General features: G+C 47.6%; 1 protein-coding gene across 1 annotated transcript in view; it reads right to left on the reverse strand.

Annotated features, from left to right (window-relative positions):
- Positions 1–962: 962 nt before the first annotated feature.
- FAUP4 (putative ubiquitin-like protein FUBI-like protein ENSP00000310146) overlaps positions 963–16,263 on the reverse strand; it is a 43,599-nt gene continuing 28,298 nt past the window's right edge. The window contains exons 2-4 of the mRNA XM_009246150.4: positions 12,385–14,856; positions 12,135–12,279; positions 963–11,428 (exon numbers count right to left, since the gene is read on the reverse strand). Coding sequence (XP_009244425.2) covers positions 11,403–11,428; positions 12,135–12,279; positions 12,385–12,546 — 333 coding nt within the window. The 5' untranslated portion in view covers positions 12,547–14,856 and the 3' untranslated portion in view covers positions 963–11,402. The remainder of the gene's footprint in view (positions 11,429–12,134; positions 12,280–12,384; positions 14,857–16,263) is intronic.

Consider the following 16,263-nt stretch of genomic DNA (forward strand, 5'->3'; position numbering starts at 1 on the left):
TGCTGGAGATTACAGGCGTGAGCCACCGCGCCCGGCCTCTAAAAAATATTTTTAAAAAATTCAGTCAGCTGGGTGCGGTGGCTCACGCCTGTAATCCCAGCACTTTGGGAGGCTGAGGCGGTTGGATTACCTGGGGTCAGGAGTTCAAGACCAGCCTGGCCAACATGGCAAAACCCCGTCTCTACTAAAAATAACAAAAATTAGCTGGGTGTGGTGGCGGGCGCCTGTAATTCCAGCGTCTCCAGAGGCTGAGGCAGGAGAATCGCCTGAACCCAGGAGGCAGAGGTTGCAGTGAGCCAAGATCACGCCATTGTGCTCCAGCCTGGGCAACAAGAGCGAAACTCCGTCTGAAAATTTTTTTTTTTTTTTAGTCAGGCATCCTGGCACATGTCTGTGGTCCCAGCTATTCAGGAGGCTGAGGCAGGAGGGATTGCTTGAGCCTGGGGGGTAAAGGCTAAAGTGAGCTGTGATAGCACCACTGCACTGCAGTCTGGGTGATACAGTAAGACCCCATCTCAAAACAAAACAAAACAAAATCAAACCAAACCAAAACCCAACCAAACAAAAAACCCCTCAAACTGTCAGCTCATAAAGGCATGGGGAGGAGATGAGGCCGCAAGATGAGCCTATGAAATCAGGGCTTCCTCAAGCTGGCCTCCCTCTAGGGACCAGGAGGCTTCCAGTGGTGGGAGAGCTGCAGAGGGCACTGTGGACCACAGGTGGGTGTGAGCAGGAGGCCCTGCCTGCAGGTTGACAGTCACTGCAGGAGAAACCGGTTCAGGTCGGCTGAGCTTGAGCTGTCATTCAATGTGAACATGGAATGAAATTATCATAGATTCACAGGAAGTTCTAAAAATAATACTGAGAGGCTGGTAACCTTTACCCAGTTTCCTCCAATGGGAACATCTTACATAATTATAGTATATTTTCAAAACCAGGAAATTTGCATTGGTACATTCCAGAAATCTTATTTAGATTTTTTTTTTTTTTTTTTTTACAAGGGAGTCTCGCTCTGTTGCCCAGGCTGGAGTGCAATGGCACGATTTCGGCTCACTGCAACCTCTGCCTCTTGGGTTCAAGCGATTCTCCTGCCTCAGCCTCCCAAGTAGCTGAGATTACAGGTGCCTGCCACCATGTCCGGCTAATTTTTGTATTTTTAGTGGAGACAGGGTTTCACCATGTTGGCCAGGCTGGTCCTGAACTCCTGACCTCAAGGGATCTGCCCTCCTCAGCCTCCCAAAGTGCTGGGATTACAGGCGTGAGCCACCGTGCCTGGCCGAGGAACCTTATTTAGATTTTAAATTTTACAAGTGCATGTGTACATGCGTAATATTATGTAATTATCTCGTGTAGATCTGTGTAATCACCACCATAATCCCATCATACCATCTCCTCCTTAACCCCTGACAACTACTAATCTGTTCTCTATTTCTACACTTTTATCATTTCATGAGGTATATAAATGGAATTATAGAGCAGGTCACCTTTTGAGATGGGTGTTTTTTTTTTTTTTTTTTTGACGGAGTCTGTCTCTGTCGCCCAGGCTGGAGTGCAGTGGCATTATCTTGGCTCACTGCAAGCTCCGCCTCCTGGGTTCACGCCATTCTCCTGCCCCAGCCTCCCGAGTAGCTGGGACTACAGGCGCCCACCACCACGCCCGGCTAATTTTTTTGTATTTTTAGTAGAGACGGGGTTTCACTGTGTTTGCCAGGATGGTCTCGATCTCCTGACCTTGTGATCTGCCTGCCTTGGCCTCCCAAAGTGCTGGGATTACAGGCGTGAGCCACCGCGCCTGGCCTGAGATGGGTGTTTTTCATGCAGCATAATTCTCCTGAGATCCCTTCCAGTCGTTTCATTCCATTTTATTGCTGAATAGTATTCCATGGTATGGGTATACCACAGTTATTTTAACCACTAACTCATTGAAGGACATTTGCATTGTTTCCAGATATTGACCATTATAAAATAAACTGTTAGGAACATTCATGTACATGCTTTTGAGTGGGGATAAGTTTTTGTTTCTCTAGAATAAATGCCCAAGAGTGCAGTGGCTGGGTTGTATAATAATTATATGTCGGCCGGGCATGGCGGTTCACGCCTGTAATTCCAGCACTTTGGGAGGCCGAGGTGGATGGATCACCTGAGGTCAGGAGTTTGAGACCAGCCTGGACAACATGGTGGAAACCTGTCTCTACTAAAACTACCAAAACAATTATCTGTAATCCCAGCTACTCAGGAGGCTGAGGCAGGAGAACTGTTTGAACCCAGGAGTCAGAGGCTACAGTGAGCCGAGGTCACTCCATTGCACTCAAGCCTAGGAAACAGAGCAAGACACTGTCTTAAAATAATAATAATAATTATTATTATTATTATATGCCTAGGTTTTTAAGAAACTGCTGAACTATTTTCCAGAGTGGCAGAACTATTTTGTGTTTCCACCAACAAAGTATGAGAGATTTAATTTCTCTGCATGCTTGCCACCATTTGGTATTGTCATTGTTTTAATTTTAGCTGTTCAAATAGGGGTGCAGTGATATCTCATTTAGTCATCCAGGTTTTTTTTTTTTTTTTTTTTTTTTAGACAGAGTCTTACTCTGTTGCCCAGGCTGCAGTGCAGTGGCACAATCTCGGCTCACTGCAACCTCTGTCTCCCGGGTTCAAGCAATTCTCCTGCTTCAGCCTCCTGAGTAGCTGGGACTACAGGCGTACGCCACCACACCTAGCTAATTTTTTGTATTTTAGTGGAGATGGGGTTTCACCATGTTGCCCAGGATGATCTCGAACTCTTTTTTTTTTTTTTTGCAATGGCGTGATCTCGGCTCACCGCAACCTCCACCTCCCAGGTTCAAGCAATTCTCCTGCCTCAGCCTCCAGAGTAGCTGGGATTACAGGCATGCACCACCACGCCTGGCTAACTTTTGTATTTTTACTAGAGACAGGGTTTCTCTGTGTTGGTCAGGCTGGTCTCAAATTCCTGACCTCAGATGATCCACCTGCCTCGGCCTCCCAAAGTGCTGGGATTACAGGCGTGAGCCACCATCGGCCTTTGAACTCTTGAGTTTAGGCAATCTGCCTGCCTCAGGCTCCCAAAGTGCTGGGATTACAGGCGTGAGCCACCACACCTGGCCGTCTTCATTCTCTTAAAAATGTTTTTTTTTGAAGAACAGAAGTTCTTTCTCTTTTCCTTTTTTTGATACAGGGTCTCACTCTGTCATCCAGGCTGCAGTGCAGTGTCATAATCATAGCTTGCTGCAGCCTCCACCTCCCAGGCTCAAGTGATCCTCCCATCTCAGCCTCCCAAGTAGCTGGGACTACACGTGCACCACCACCATGCCTAAAGTTTTTTTTTTTTTTTTTTTTTTGAGACAGAGTCTCGCTCTGTTGCCCGAGGTGGGCAGATCACCTGAGGTCGGGAGTTTGAGACCAGCCTGAACAACATGGAGAGACCCCATGGAGAGACCCTGTCTCTACTAAAAATACAAAAAATTAGCTGGGTGTGGTGGTGGGCAGCTGTAATCTCAGCTACTAGGGAGGCTGAGGCAGGAGAATCACTTGAATCCGGGAGGTGGAGGTTGCTGTGAGCTGAGATCGCGCCATTGCACTCCAGCCTGGGCAACAAGAGTGAAACTCTATCTCAAAAAAAGAAAACACTGTCCTTTGTCCACTAAATTGCCTTTTGACTTTTGTCAAATATTAATTAATCATATATGTATGGATATATTTGTAGACTTTCTGTTTTGTTCCGTTAATCTATTTGTCTATCTTTTTTTTTTTTTAAACAAACAAACAAACAAACAGGGTCTTACCTTGTTATGCAGGCTGGAGTGCAATGGTGTGATCTTGGCTCACTGCAGCCTCAAACTCTTTGGCTCAAGTGATACTCCCGCCTCAGCCTCCCAAGTTCCCAGGTAGCTGGGACTACAGGTGCATGCCACCACACCCAGCTAACTTTTATTTTTTGTAGAGATGGAGTCTCACTAGTTAACCAGGCAGGTCTCAAACTCCTGGACTGAAACAATCCTCCCGCCTTAGCCTCCCAAAGTGCTGTGATTACAGGCATGAGCCACCACATGGCTTATTTCTCTTTTGAGGTTTTTTTTTTTTTTTTTTTTTTTCAGTCTTACTCTGTCACCCAGGCTGGAGTGCAGTGGCGTGATCTCGGCACATTGCAACCTCTGCCTCCTGAATTTAAGTGATTCTTGTGCCTAAGCCTTCCAAGTAGTTGGGACTACAGGGTGCCTACCACCACACCTGGCTAATTTTTTTGGATTTTTAGTAGAGACGGGGTTTTACCATGTTGGCCAGGCTGGTCTCGAGTGATCCGCCTGCCTCAGCCTTTGTCTAATTTGTGCCGATACCACACTATCTTGATTGCTGTAATTTTATTTATTTACTTATTTTAGAGACGGGGTGTCGCTGTGTTGCTCAGACTGGTCTCAAACTCCTGGCCTCAAGTGATCATCCCACTTCGACCTCCCAAAGTGCTGGGATTACAGGCATGAGCCACCATGCCCAGCCAATTTCTGTAATTTTATTTTTTTTGAGACTGAGTCTCACTCTGTCACTTAGGCTGGAGTGCAGTGGTGTGTTCTTGGCTCACTGCAGCCTCTGCCTTCTGGGTTCCAGCGACTCTCCCACCTCAGCCTCCTGAGTAGCTGGGATTACAGGTGCCTGCCACCATGCCCAGCTAATTTTTGCATTTTTATTTTTTTATTTTTATTTATTTTTTTTTTTTGAGATGGAGTCTCGCTCTGTTGCCAAGCTGGAGTGCAGTGGCGCGATCTCAGCTCACCGCAGCCTTCACCTCCCAGGTTCAAGCGATTTTCCTGCCTCAGCCTCCCGAGTAGCTGGGACTAAAGGTGCGCGCCACCATGCCCAGCTAATTTTTTGTATTTTTAGTAGAGACAGGGTTTCACCGTGTTGGCCAGTATGGTCTCGATCTCTTGACCTCATCATCCGCCCGCCTCGGCCTCCCAAAATGCTGGGATTACAGGCCTGAGCCACCGTGCCCGGCTTAATTTTTGCATTTTTAGTACAGATGGTCTTTTGCCATGTTGGCCAAGCTGGTCTGTTTCTAACTCCTGACCTCAGGTGATCTGCCCACCTCAGCCTCTCAAAATGCCGTGATTACAGGCGTGAGCCACTGTGTCCACCCAAATTTCTGTAATTTTTTTTTTTTCAGATGGAGTTTCACTCTTGTTGCCTAGGCTGGAGTGCAATGGCATGATCTCAGCTCAGTGCAATTTCTGCCTCCTGGATTCAAGCGATTCTCCTGCCTCGGCCTCCCAAGTAGCTGAGATTACAGGTGCCCACCACCATGCCCAGCTAATTTTTTTTTTTTTTGAGATGAAGTCTCATTCTTGTCCCCCAGGCTGGAGTGCAATGGCACGATCTCGGCTCATTGCAACCTCCGCCTCCTGGGTTCAAGTGATTCTCCTGCTTCAGTCTCCCAAGTAGCTGGGATTACAGGCGCCAACCACCATGCCCGGCTGATTTTTGTATTTTTAGTAGAGACGGGGTTTCACTATATTGGCCAGGCTGGTCTTGAACTCCTGACCTCAGGTGATCCGCCCACCTTGGCCTCCTAAAGTGCTGGGATTACAGGCGTGAGCCACCACGCCTGGCTCATTTCTGTAATTTTATATTAAGTCTTGGTTATATAAGTCAAGTAGTTTAACTTTTCCAGTTTTATTATTTTCAACATTGTCTTGACTATTCTAGGTCCTTTGCATTACCACAAGAATTTTGGAACGAGCTTGTCAATTTGTATTAAAAAGCCTACTGGGATTTTGACTGGTATTGCATTGAATAGTTTATTTTGGAAGAATCATCATATGAGTTTGGTATATCTCAGTTCAATATTGAGATGGTAAATCTCTATTTATCTGGTAATCTCTCAGTAATGCTTTGTGATTTTCAGAGGACAGGTCAATGGCTTTTCAAATTCATTCCTAAGTATTTCATTTTTAAATGATATTGTAAGTGGTATTATCTTTTTTTTTTTTTTTTTTGAGAGAGAAGGTCTCAGTCTTGTCGCCCAGGCTAGAGTGCAGTGGCATTATCATAGCTCACTGCAGCCTCAAACTCCTGGGCTCAAGTGATCCTCCTACCTCAGCCTCAGCTCAGGAGCTGGGACTACAGATGCCCACCACCATACCTGGCTAAATTTAAAAAATATATATGATTTTGCTGACAGACAGCATTATAATTTTTTTTTTTTTTTTTTTTTTTTTGGTAAAGACAAGGGTCTCACTACTCACTATGTTTCCCAGGCTGGTCTTGAACTCCCAGCCTCAAGCAATCCTCCAGCACCAGCTTCCCAAAGTACAGGATTATAGCCATGAGCCACCACATTTGGCTGTATTATGTTTTAAAATTTTCAATTTCCAGTGTTTCATTGACAGTATATAGAAATAATATTGATTTTTGTATTGATCTTACAACTTGCAACATTGCTAAATTACTTTTTTTTTTTTTTGGCAGAGTCTCGCTCTGTCACCCAGGCTGGAGTGCAGTGGCGCGATCTTGGCTCACTGCAACCTCTGCCTCCTAGGTTCAAGCAGTTCTTGTGCTTTAGCCTCCCTAGTAGCTATTTGGTATTTTTTGTACAGACAGGATTTTGATGCTGGCCAGGCTGGTCTCGAACTCTTGACCTTAAGTGATCCACCAGCCTCTGCCTCTCAAAGTGCTGGGATTACAGGCAGCTGCCACCACACCCAGATAATTTTTATATTTTTAGTATAGACAGGGTTGCACCATGTTGACCAGGCTGGTCTCAAACTCCTGACCCCAGGTGATCCGCCCGCCTCGGCCTCCCAAAGTGATGGGATTACAGGCATGAGCCACCGCGCCTGGTCTCAGACTTCTTTTAACTGTGTGTTTGGATCACTGTACTAGGAGGGTCTTTTACATATATTTATCTTATTTTATTTTTCCCACGGGAAATAGGTAGTGTGGTGGGCAGCTTCTAGCTCCAGTGATTCCCCACCTCCTGGTATTGACGTCCTTGTGTAGTCCCCTCCCACGCTGTATCCGAGTTGATGTGTGATTCTGTGTGATGGTTCTAAAATGTAATGCATGAATAGGCCAGGCATGGTGGGTGGCTCACACCTGTAATCCCAGCACTTTGGGAGGCTGAGGTGGGAAGATCGCTTGAGGTCAGGAGTTCAAGACCAGCCTGGCCAACACCAACATGGCGAAACCCCATTTCTACTAAAAACACAGAAATGGTCCGGGCGTGGTGGTGTGCGCCTGTAATCCCAGCTACCCAGGAGGCTGAGGTGGAGAAATGCTTGAACCCGGGAGGTGGAGGTTGCAGTGAACCTAGATGGCACCACTGCATTCCAGCCTGGGCGACAGAGGGAGACCCTGTCTCAAAGTAAATAAATAAATATGTAATGTTCGAATAGAAAATTTGAAGGCCAGTAAGGCCAACAGAGCAGGAGATGATGACCACTGGAGAGCTTGTTGCATTTCTCAAAAGGAAGGGGCGTGCATGCCATGGTGGAGGAGGGTGTTGGTCAAGAGACAGAGGGGAAAGAGGGGAAGATGGGAGCTGTGCAAGAACCTTTCTTTTTTTTTTCGAGACACAGTCTCGCTCTGTCGCCCAGGCTGGAGTGCAGTGGCGCGATCTTGGCTCACTGCAACCTCCGCCTCCCGGGTTCAAGCAATTCCCCTGCCTCAGCCTCCCGATTAGCTGGGACTACAGGTATGAGCCACCACGCCTGGCTAAGTTTTTGTATTTTATTAGAGATGAGGTTTCACCATGTTGGACAGTATGGTCTCAATCTCCTGACCTTGTGATCCCCCCACCTCGGCCTCCCAAAATGCTGGGATTACAGGCGTGAGCTACTGCGTTTTGACCTGCAAGAGCCTTTCTTGTGGTTTCTGAGGGAAGGGGCGGGCAGGACAGGATAAGCAGTTTTAGGACTGGCTAGTTTCAGGATTGGTCAATTTCAGGCACAGGGGCTGTCTCTTTAGTCTGGTACCCCGCCCTGGGGTGATTAGGGTAGTGACTTGCAGCCTGAAGTAGGAAAGCATGATAAAGGAGATGGTGGGGGGTGTGTGCTCTGGACTGGTTGGTTTGCATTAGAAAAGCACACTCTCAGGTGAGTTGTTCTCTATCCCTAAGAACTGGAAGCTTGGGAGAGGTGGTCCCTCCCGTAGGGTCAGCAAGGCTCCAGATGTCAAAGCATCAGAATAAAGAAAATCAAAGGCATGGTTAATACAGTGGCCAACAGAATATGAAAGAAGTGTTGCTGTGTCGCTTCCAAGACTAGGTTATAAAGATACGGTGCCGATCAGTGTGCTCTCTCTGTTTCTCTGATCACTTGTTGCAGGGAAAGGCAGCCTCCATGTTGCCAGGAGCTGAGGCCTTTTGCCAACAGCTGTGTGAATGAGCTCTTTCTCATGTGGATCCTCTAACCCCAGTGATGAGGCTACGACCACATGTGTAAGTTATCTATTGCTGCGTACAAGTTAACTCAAAGCTTTCAAATGATTGCAATCTCTTAAGAGACCCTGGGCCAAACACGGTGGCTCATCCCTGTAATCCCAGCACTTTGGGAGGCCAAAGCAGGTGGATCACCTGAGGTCAGGAGCTCAAGACCAGCCTGGCCAACATTGTGAAACCCTGTCTCTACTAAAAATACAAAAAATTAGCTCACGTGGTGGCACACACCTGTAATCCCAGCTACTCGGGAGGCTGAGGCGGAAGAATCACTTGAACTTGGGAGGCAGAGGTTGCAGTGAGCCAAGTTTGCACCATTGCACTCCAGCCTAAGAAACAAGAGCGAGACTCCGTCTCAAAGAAAGCAAAACAAAACAAAAATAAGACCCTGAGCTGAAACCTCCCAGCTAAACCACTCCCAGATTCTTGACTTACAGAAACCAGAGAAATAATAAATATTTGTTGGTTTAAGCTACTACACTTTGAGGTAACTTTTATGCAGCAATAGATAATACATGTGATACTAGCCTCATTTTATGGATGAAGGCAAAACTCAGAGGGCAAGATGACCAGGTCAAGGTCACGGAATGAACAAGTGACAGAAATGACTTGCCCTCAGAGAGGAGCCTTGCCCATGGTACATTCTCCACAAATATTTGTTGAATTGGCCCATCTTTTTTCTGCTATCATTAACTAAAAATTGAGGCACAATGGTGATTAGTTAAGATCAACATAGCAGGGCGCGGTGGCTCATGCCTATAATTCCAAGCACTTTGGGAGCCCAAGGCGGGTGGGTCACAAGGTCAGGAGATCGAGACCATCCTGGCCAGCATGGTGGAACCCCATGTCTACTACAAATACAAAAATTAGCTGGGCATGGTGGCGCACGCCTGTAGTCCCAGCTACTCAGGAGGCTGAGGCAGGAGAATCGCTTGAACCAGGGAGTCGGAGGTTGCAATAAGTCAAGATCACACCACTGTATTCCAGCCTGGAGACAGAGCGAGACTCTGTCTCAAAAAAACAAAAACAAAACAAAACAAACAAACAAAAAACCAACGTGAATTAACATAGTAACAGCCTGTATGTATGCCTGTTATCTGGCCAGGGACACTTGTTCTCCATTAGGTGCCTTGCTGACCCAGGGAAAGGCAAAGTCCTGTGTATGTGAACATCTGTCCTCTTTGTTGCCCCAAATCCGAATCTTCTTTCAGGGGAATCCCAGGACAGATAAGAAACAGGACCATTGTCAGTCTGGGTCCAATCAGCAAAGAAAAAAAACACACAATAATTTGAATAGGGAGGATTTTTTTTTTTTTTTTTTGAGACCGAGTCTCGCTCTGTCACCCAGGCTGGAGTGCAGTGGCGCTATCTTGGCTCATTGCAACCTCTGCCTCCTGGGTTCAAGTGATTCTCCTGCCTCAATCTCCCGAGTAGCTGGGACTACAGGTGCGTGCCACCACGCCTGGCTAATTTTTGTATTTTTAGTAGAGATGGGGCTTCTTTCTTTCTTTCTTTTTTGAGACGGAGTCTCGCTCTTTCGACCAGGCTAGAGTGCAGTGGCGTGATATCGGCTCATTGCAACCTCCTCCTCCCAGGTTCAAGCAATTCTCCCTGCCTCAGCCTCCCGAGTAGCTGGGATTACAGGCACCCGCCACAACGTCCGGCTAATTTTTGTATTTTTTAGTAAAGATGGGGTTTTGCCATGTTGGCCAGGCTGGTCTTAAACTCCTGACCTCAGGTGATCCACCTGCCTCGGCCTCCCAAAGTGCTGGGATTACAGGCGTGAGCCACCATACCCGGCTAGTTTTAACTTTTTAGTACAAAACAATTTCTGGTGACTAATGCAGTGAATGGATTTCAGTTCTGTATTCTTTTGAAACATTTTGACCTTGGATTTAAGTTTTGTAACAAGTCCAGTGTTATCACAGACCATTGCAGGGGCACCATCTGTGGTCACACTTACTAATTTTGACCAGTCAACATTAAACTTTTCGAGACTTTTTTTTCTTTTTCTTTTTTCAAGACAGAGTCTTGCTCTGTCGCCCAGTGCAGTGGCATGATCTCAGCTCATTGCAAGCTCCGCCTCCTAGGTTCATGCCATTCTCCTGCCTCAGCCTCCCGAGTAGCTGAGACTACAGGCGCCTGCCACCACGCCTGGCTAATTTTTTTATATTTTTTTTTTAGTAGAGATGGGGTTTCACCGTGTTAGCCAGGATGGTCTCGATCTCCTGACCTCGTGATTCGCCTGCCTTGGCCTCCCAAAGTGCTGGGATTACCCGCATGAGCCACTGTGCCCGGCCGACTTTTTTCAACATACAAAAATAAGTCACTTTCAGTGGTTGGATCTGCCATAGGTACCATGTCTAAAAGATCTTCAGTGATATCAAAATTCTCATCAACACCACGGATAAACATAATTAACTGACTTGTATTATTTATATATGTGCACTTATCAACTGCAATAGAAAATGTCACAAATGATCTCACTTTTTCTCACAACTTGTCCTGTAAATTCTCAGCCATATCTTTTACTCTCTGAGCAACAGTATTTCTGGTTAGGCTTATGGTTGCAAATGCTTCTTTCTGTTCAGGACACATGATTTCCGCTGCACTCAATAGACAGTCTTTTATAAACTCACCATCTGTAAAAGGTTTTGAAGCACGGACAATTTTTTCACTTATTATGTAACTGCATTTCACAGCAGCATCACTTATTTTACTTGTATTCGATGATAAATGCTGTAGAAAGTTTAGTCCTTTTTTAAGTTCATTGAGTTTTTCATCACGCATCTTTTCTGTAAACCAGTCAAAATTCTCACTATGGTTTGTTTCATAATGGCATCTTAAGTTGTATTCTTTTGACACAAGCAAAGTTTGGTTACATATTAAACACATAGGACTATACTTCCACAAAGAAATATGCTTGCTCCCACTTCTCTTGAAACATGCGGGGCTATCGATCCATCTTTCGTTTTCCCACTTTTGATAGAGACATAGGAACAAAAAGAGAATTCACTTTTCTTTAAGAGAAACAACAGCGCAAGCCTGATGATAAATGGTGGCTGACCCTGGAAGAGGGAGGTGTGGAGATGGTGGCAAACTGTAGAGCCTTCCAAAGGGACAGCCACCACTCAGCTAGGGCAGATTGCTGGTATGTGGGAACACAGGCCCATTGTCACCTGATCTTCCCGATTTTTTTTTTTTTTTTTGAGACGGAGTCTCTCTCTGTTGCTCAGGCTGGAGTGCAGTGGTGCGACCTCGGCTCACTGCAAGCTCTGCCTCCTGGGTTCACGCCATTCTCCTGCCTCAGCCTCCGGAGTAGCTGGGACTATAGGCGCCCGCCACCACGCCCGGCTAATTTTTTTATTTTTTATTTTTAGTAGAGACAGGGTTTCACCATGTTAGCCAGGATGGTCTCGATCTCCTGACCTCGTGATCCACCCGCCTCGGCCTCCCAAAGTGCTGGGATTACAGGCGTGAGCCACCGCGTCCGGCCGATCTTCCCAATTTTTGAAGCAAAGCCAGACGCTGAATTTTAACACAAAATCAGCTGACTTTTAGATATTATAAACTAAAGCAAAATAATAATAATAATAATAACACTCCGTGCAGGGCAAACCAAGTAAGTCTAAGTGTCGTAAATTGCCCCTGGACGCCAGTTTGGGGCCCCTGTAGCTCCACTCACCTCCTAGCCTGCGGCCAACCACTTCCAGGGTCGTCAGGGCTTCCACCCCACACTGACCCAGGGTGGCTTCATCCTGTAAGGGGGAACCTGCCAGAAGCACGACCTTATCTTCAGGGATGAGGCCCTCCAGGGATGCTACATGGGCCTACAAAGGAAAGGGAGAGTCGAGAGTGTTGTCTGGGGAAGCCACAGGAGGAAAGGCAAGTAGTGGCTGGGGTAAGGATGATCAGGGATACATCATTATCTTTACCTTGATCTGGGCAACCGTCTTTAGGCCGGTCACTTCAAGAGTGTGCAGCTCCCGGGCGCGGATAAACAGCTGCATGTAGGTGACTTGAGGACAGAGAAGACTGAGGTCAGCAGCCCCACCTCCTCGCCACGCCCCTCGCCACGCCCGTCGCCGTCCGCGCATGCGCGGGCGCAGTCCTGGAAGCCCTCCGGCTCTCCCAGGGGGCGCTCTGGACGGTCCTCAGCGTGCTCTAGTCGGTCCTCATCGTACTCTAGTCGGTCCCACGGAGTTGGAGAGAGAGCGGGCTTCCTGCTAGACGGTGGGATGCGGTAGATGTTGAGAGCGGCTGCTCTCTGGACATCTCTGCTTAAACATAGACAGGGTTGGAGTGCCGAGGAATAGAGGTGGCGAGGGGTCGCCCACAGACCGTGCGGCTGTGCTCCAAGTGTGGCCAGGGTGTAGAGGTCACAAACAGGGAGGGGTAGGTCCCAGGTGGCCCCAACTACAAGGAGCCAGCCGTTCGGTTCGGCTCATGCGGGGCATGTTGGGGCGGCCCAGGATTACATCCCGCTTTGTAGCCCATCTTCCGCTGCAACTCTCAGGGCTAGTCCAGCCCCGGCTGTTGTGTTGGAAAGAGAAATGCTAGAAGATTCTTAAGGCAGAATAGTTACATCATTTATTGTAGGAAAAAATCTAGGTCTGAAGCCCAAATCAGAATTTACCCTCTCTGAGCCTAACTTTTCAATTCTGTAATGCTGGGTAAAAATAATTATTGACTTAAAAGATTTTGAGAAATGTATGGACTGTCACATAACACAGTGATGAGTGTGTCTGCAGAAAGCCAAAACGGGAAAGCTGGGAAAACACTGTCCCAGAGACGCTCCCCGCCTGGCCCCGCGATGGAGTCTTGCTCTGTTGCCCAGAGCAAGACTCTGGGCTGTAGTGTGGTGGTGTGATCTTGGCTCACTGCAACCTCTGCCTCCCAGGTTCCAGTGATTCTCCTGCCTCAGCCTCCCCAGACGCTGGGATTACAGGCTCACACCGCTATGCCTGGCTAATTTTTGTATTTTTAGTAGAGACAAGGTTTTGCCATGTTGGCCAGGCTGGTCTCGAACTCCTGACCTCGTGATCCGCCCACCTCGGCCTCCCAAAGTGCTGGAATTACAGGCATGAGCCACCGCACCCGGCCCCAGAGAGGCTTTTTAACCCAGCCTGGAGTGCAATGGCACAATATCAGCTCACTGCAACCTCCGCCTCCTGGGCTCAAGCGATCCTCTCACCTCAACCTCTCAAGTAGTTGGCACTATAGGCATGCGTCACCACTCCTGGCTAGTGTGTGTGTGTGTGTGTATTTTTTGTAGAGATGCGGTTGTGCCACGTTGCCCAGGCTGGTCTCCAACTCCTGGATTCAAGTGATCCAACCTCCTCGGCTTCCCAGAGTGCCAGGATTACAAGCAGGAGCCACTGCGCCTGGCCAAGACAGACTTTTTTTTTTTTTTTTGAGACGGAGTCTCACTCTGTGGTCCAGGCTGGAGTGCAGTGGCACGATCTTGGCTCACTGCAACCTCCGCTTCCTGGGTTCAAGCGATTCTCCTGCCTTAACCTCTTGAGTAGCTGGAATTACAGGTGCATGCCACCACGCCCGGCTAATTTTTGAATTTTTAGTAGAGACAGGTTTTGCCATGTTGGCCAGGCTGTTCTCGAACTCCTGACCTCAAGTGATTCACCCACCTCGGCCTTCCAAAGGGATGGGATTACAGGCGTGAGCCACGGCACCCACCCAACAGACTTTTAAATATTGTTAGTAGTTCAGATTTTGGAGCCAGACTGAAATTAAGTCCCTGCGCTATAGTTTGTGATCCATATGACTTTGAGCAAGTTACATAATCTTTTTTGTTGTTTTTTTTTAATCTCACCAACTAGAAGCAGCAAATTACACAATCTTGAATCAGTTTTCTTTTCTGAGAATGGAAATAGAACTTACTCATTGTTATGATAATATATTTCAAAAGCATCTAGAAGAGTGACATGGAGTAAGCAAATCACAATGTTGAGTCAGACTTGGGATCCAAAAGTTTTTCAGAATTGTTCAAACGCATCTCCTCCCTGGAGCTGGGAAGATCGGAGAAGCTGGTGCATCAGAGCCCCACCCTTCTTCCGGCCTCGTGCCCAACTAGTCTCCTGGGCTCCTAGCAAACTGAACCCAGGGCTTTTCCACTTCCAGGCCTTTCTTTGACCTGTTGCTTCTGCTTGGCCCCTACCTGGAGTGCTGTTTTTCTTTCACTTGTTGAGAGTCTGCCAATTCTTGGAGACAAAGGGCCCTACTTCCGGCCTCTACCACAGGCCTGCATATGCTTGTGCTGAGGTATCTCACCACAGATCCCGTTTCCAGCAGTCGGACACAGCGGACCATGGGGTGTAGGGGTGGGGCTCTTCCATAAAGGATGAAATCACGTCCTTTGCAGCAAGTGGATGCAGCTGGAGATCATTATCCTAGTGAGTTAATGCAGAAACAAACTCAAATACCACATGTTCTCACTTATATAGTAAGTGGGAGCTAAACAATGGGTATACATGGCCATAAAGATGGAAACGACAGACACTGGGGACTCCAAGAGTGGGAACAGAGCGGGAGGGGCAAGGGTTGAAAAACTACCTATTGGGTACCATGTTCACTATTTGGGGGCTGGGTTCACCAGAAGCCAAAACCCCAGCATTATGCAATGTATCCATAAAACAAACCTGCATGTGTACCCCCTGAATCTATAAAAAAAAAAAAAAAAAAAGGCTGGGGAGGGTGTCTCACACCTGTAATCCCAGCATTTGGGAGGCTGAGGAGGGAGGATCACTTGAGCCCAGGAGTTTGGGAGGCTGAGGAGGGAGGATCACTTGAACCCAGGAGTTTGGGAGGCTGAGGAGGGAGGATCACTTGAGCCCAGGAGTTTGGGAGGCTGAGGAGGGAGGATCACTTGAGCCCAGGAGTTTGGGAGGCTGAGGAGGGAGGATCACTTGAGCCCAGGAGTTCAAAATCAGCATGGGTCATGTAGTGAGACTCCATCTCTATTTTAAAAAATAAAAAATTGGCCAGGCACGGTGGCTCACGCCTGTAATCCCAGCACTTTGGGAGGCCGAGATGGGCAGATCACTTGAGGTCAGGAGTTTGAGACCAGCCTGGCCAACATGGTGAAGCCCCGTCTCTACTAAAAATACAAAAATTAGCTTGGGCGTGGTGGCATGTGCCTGTAATCCCAGCAACTCGGGAGGCTGAGGCGCGAGAATTGCTTGAACCCGGGAGACAGAGGTTGCCTTGAGCAGAGATCGCACCATTGCATTTCAGCCTGGGTGACAGTGAGACTCTGTCTCAATAAATAAATAAATAAATAAATAAATAAATAAATAAATAAAAAGAAAAAGCTGGCCGGGCACGGTAGCTCACGACTGTAATCCCAGCACTTTGGGAGGCCAAGGCGGGCGGATCACTAGGTCATAAGATCAAGAGCATGTTGGCTAACATGGTGAAACCCCCTTTCTACTAAAAATATAAAAAATTAGCCCGTTGTGGTGGTGGGTGCCTGTAGTCCCAGCTACTCGGGAGGCTGAGGCAGGAGAATGGCGTGAACCTGGGAGGCGGAGATTGCAGTGAGCCGAGATCATGCCACCGCACTCCAGCCTGGGTGACAGAGCGAGACTCCATCTCAAAAAAAAAAAAAGAAAAAGCTACCTTCACATCTGGGCTTGTGGTTGGGGGGTGTTGGGGAAAGACCTTGAGAAGAGACATGTGCTTTGGGAGCATCGAGGTGGCTTGGCCAGCTGGGTACACTGACCCTCTGCAGACTTTGAGGAGTCAGCTCCTCAACTGGCGGGGTTGAGGCCTCGGGAGAATTAGCTTATAATCCTTAC

The sequence above is a fragment of the Pongo abelii genome, chromosome 9, assembly GCF_028885655.2.
Source record: "Pongo abelii isolate AG06213 chromosome 9, NHGRI_mPonAbe1-v2.0_pri, whole genome shotgun sequence".
NCBI classification, from domain to species: Eukaryota; Metazoa; Chordata; class Mammalia; order Primates; family Hominidae; genus Pongo; species Pongo abelii.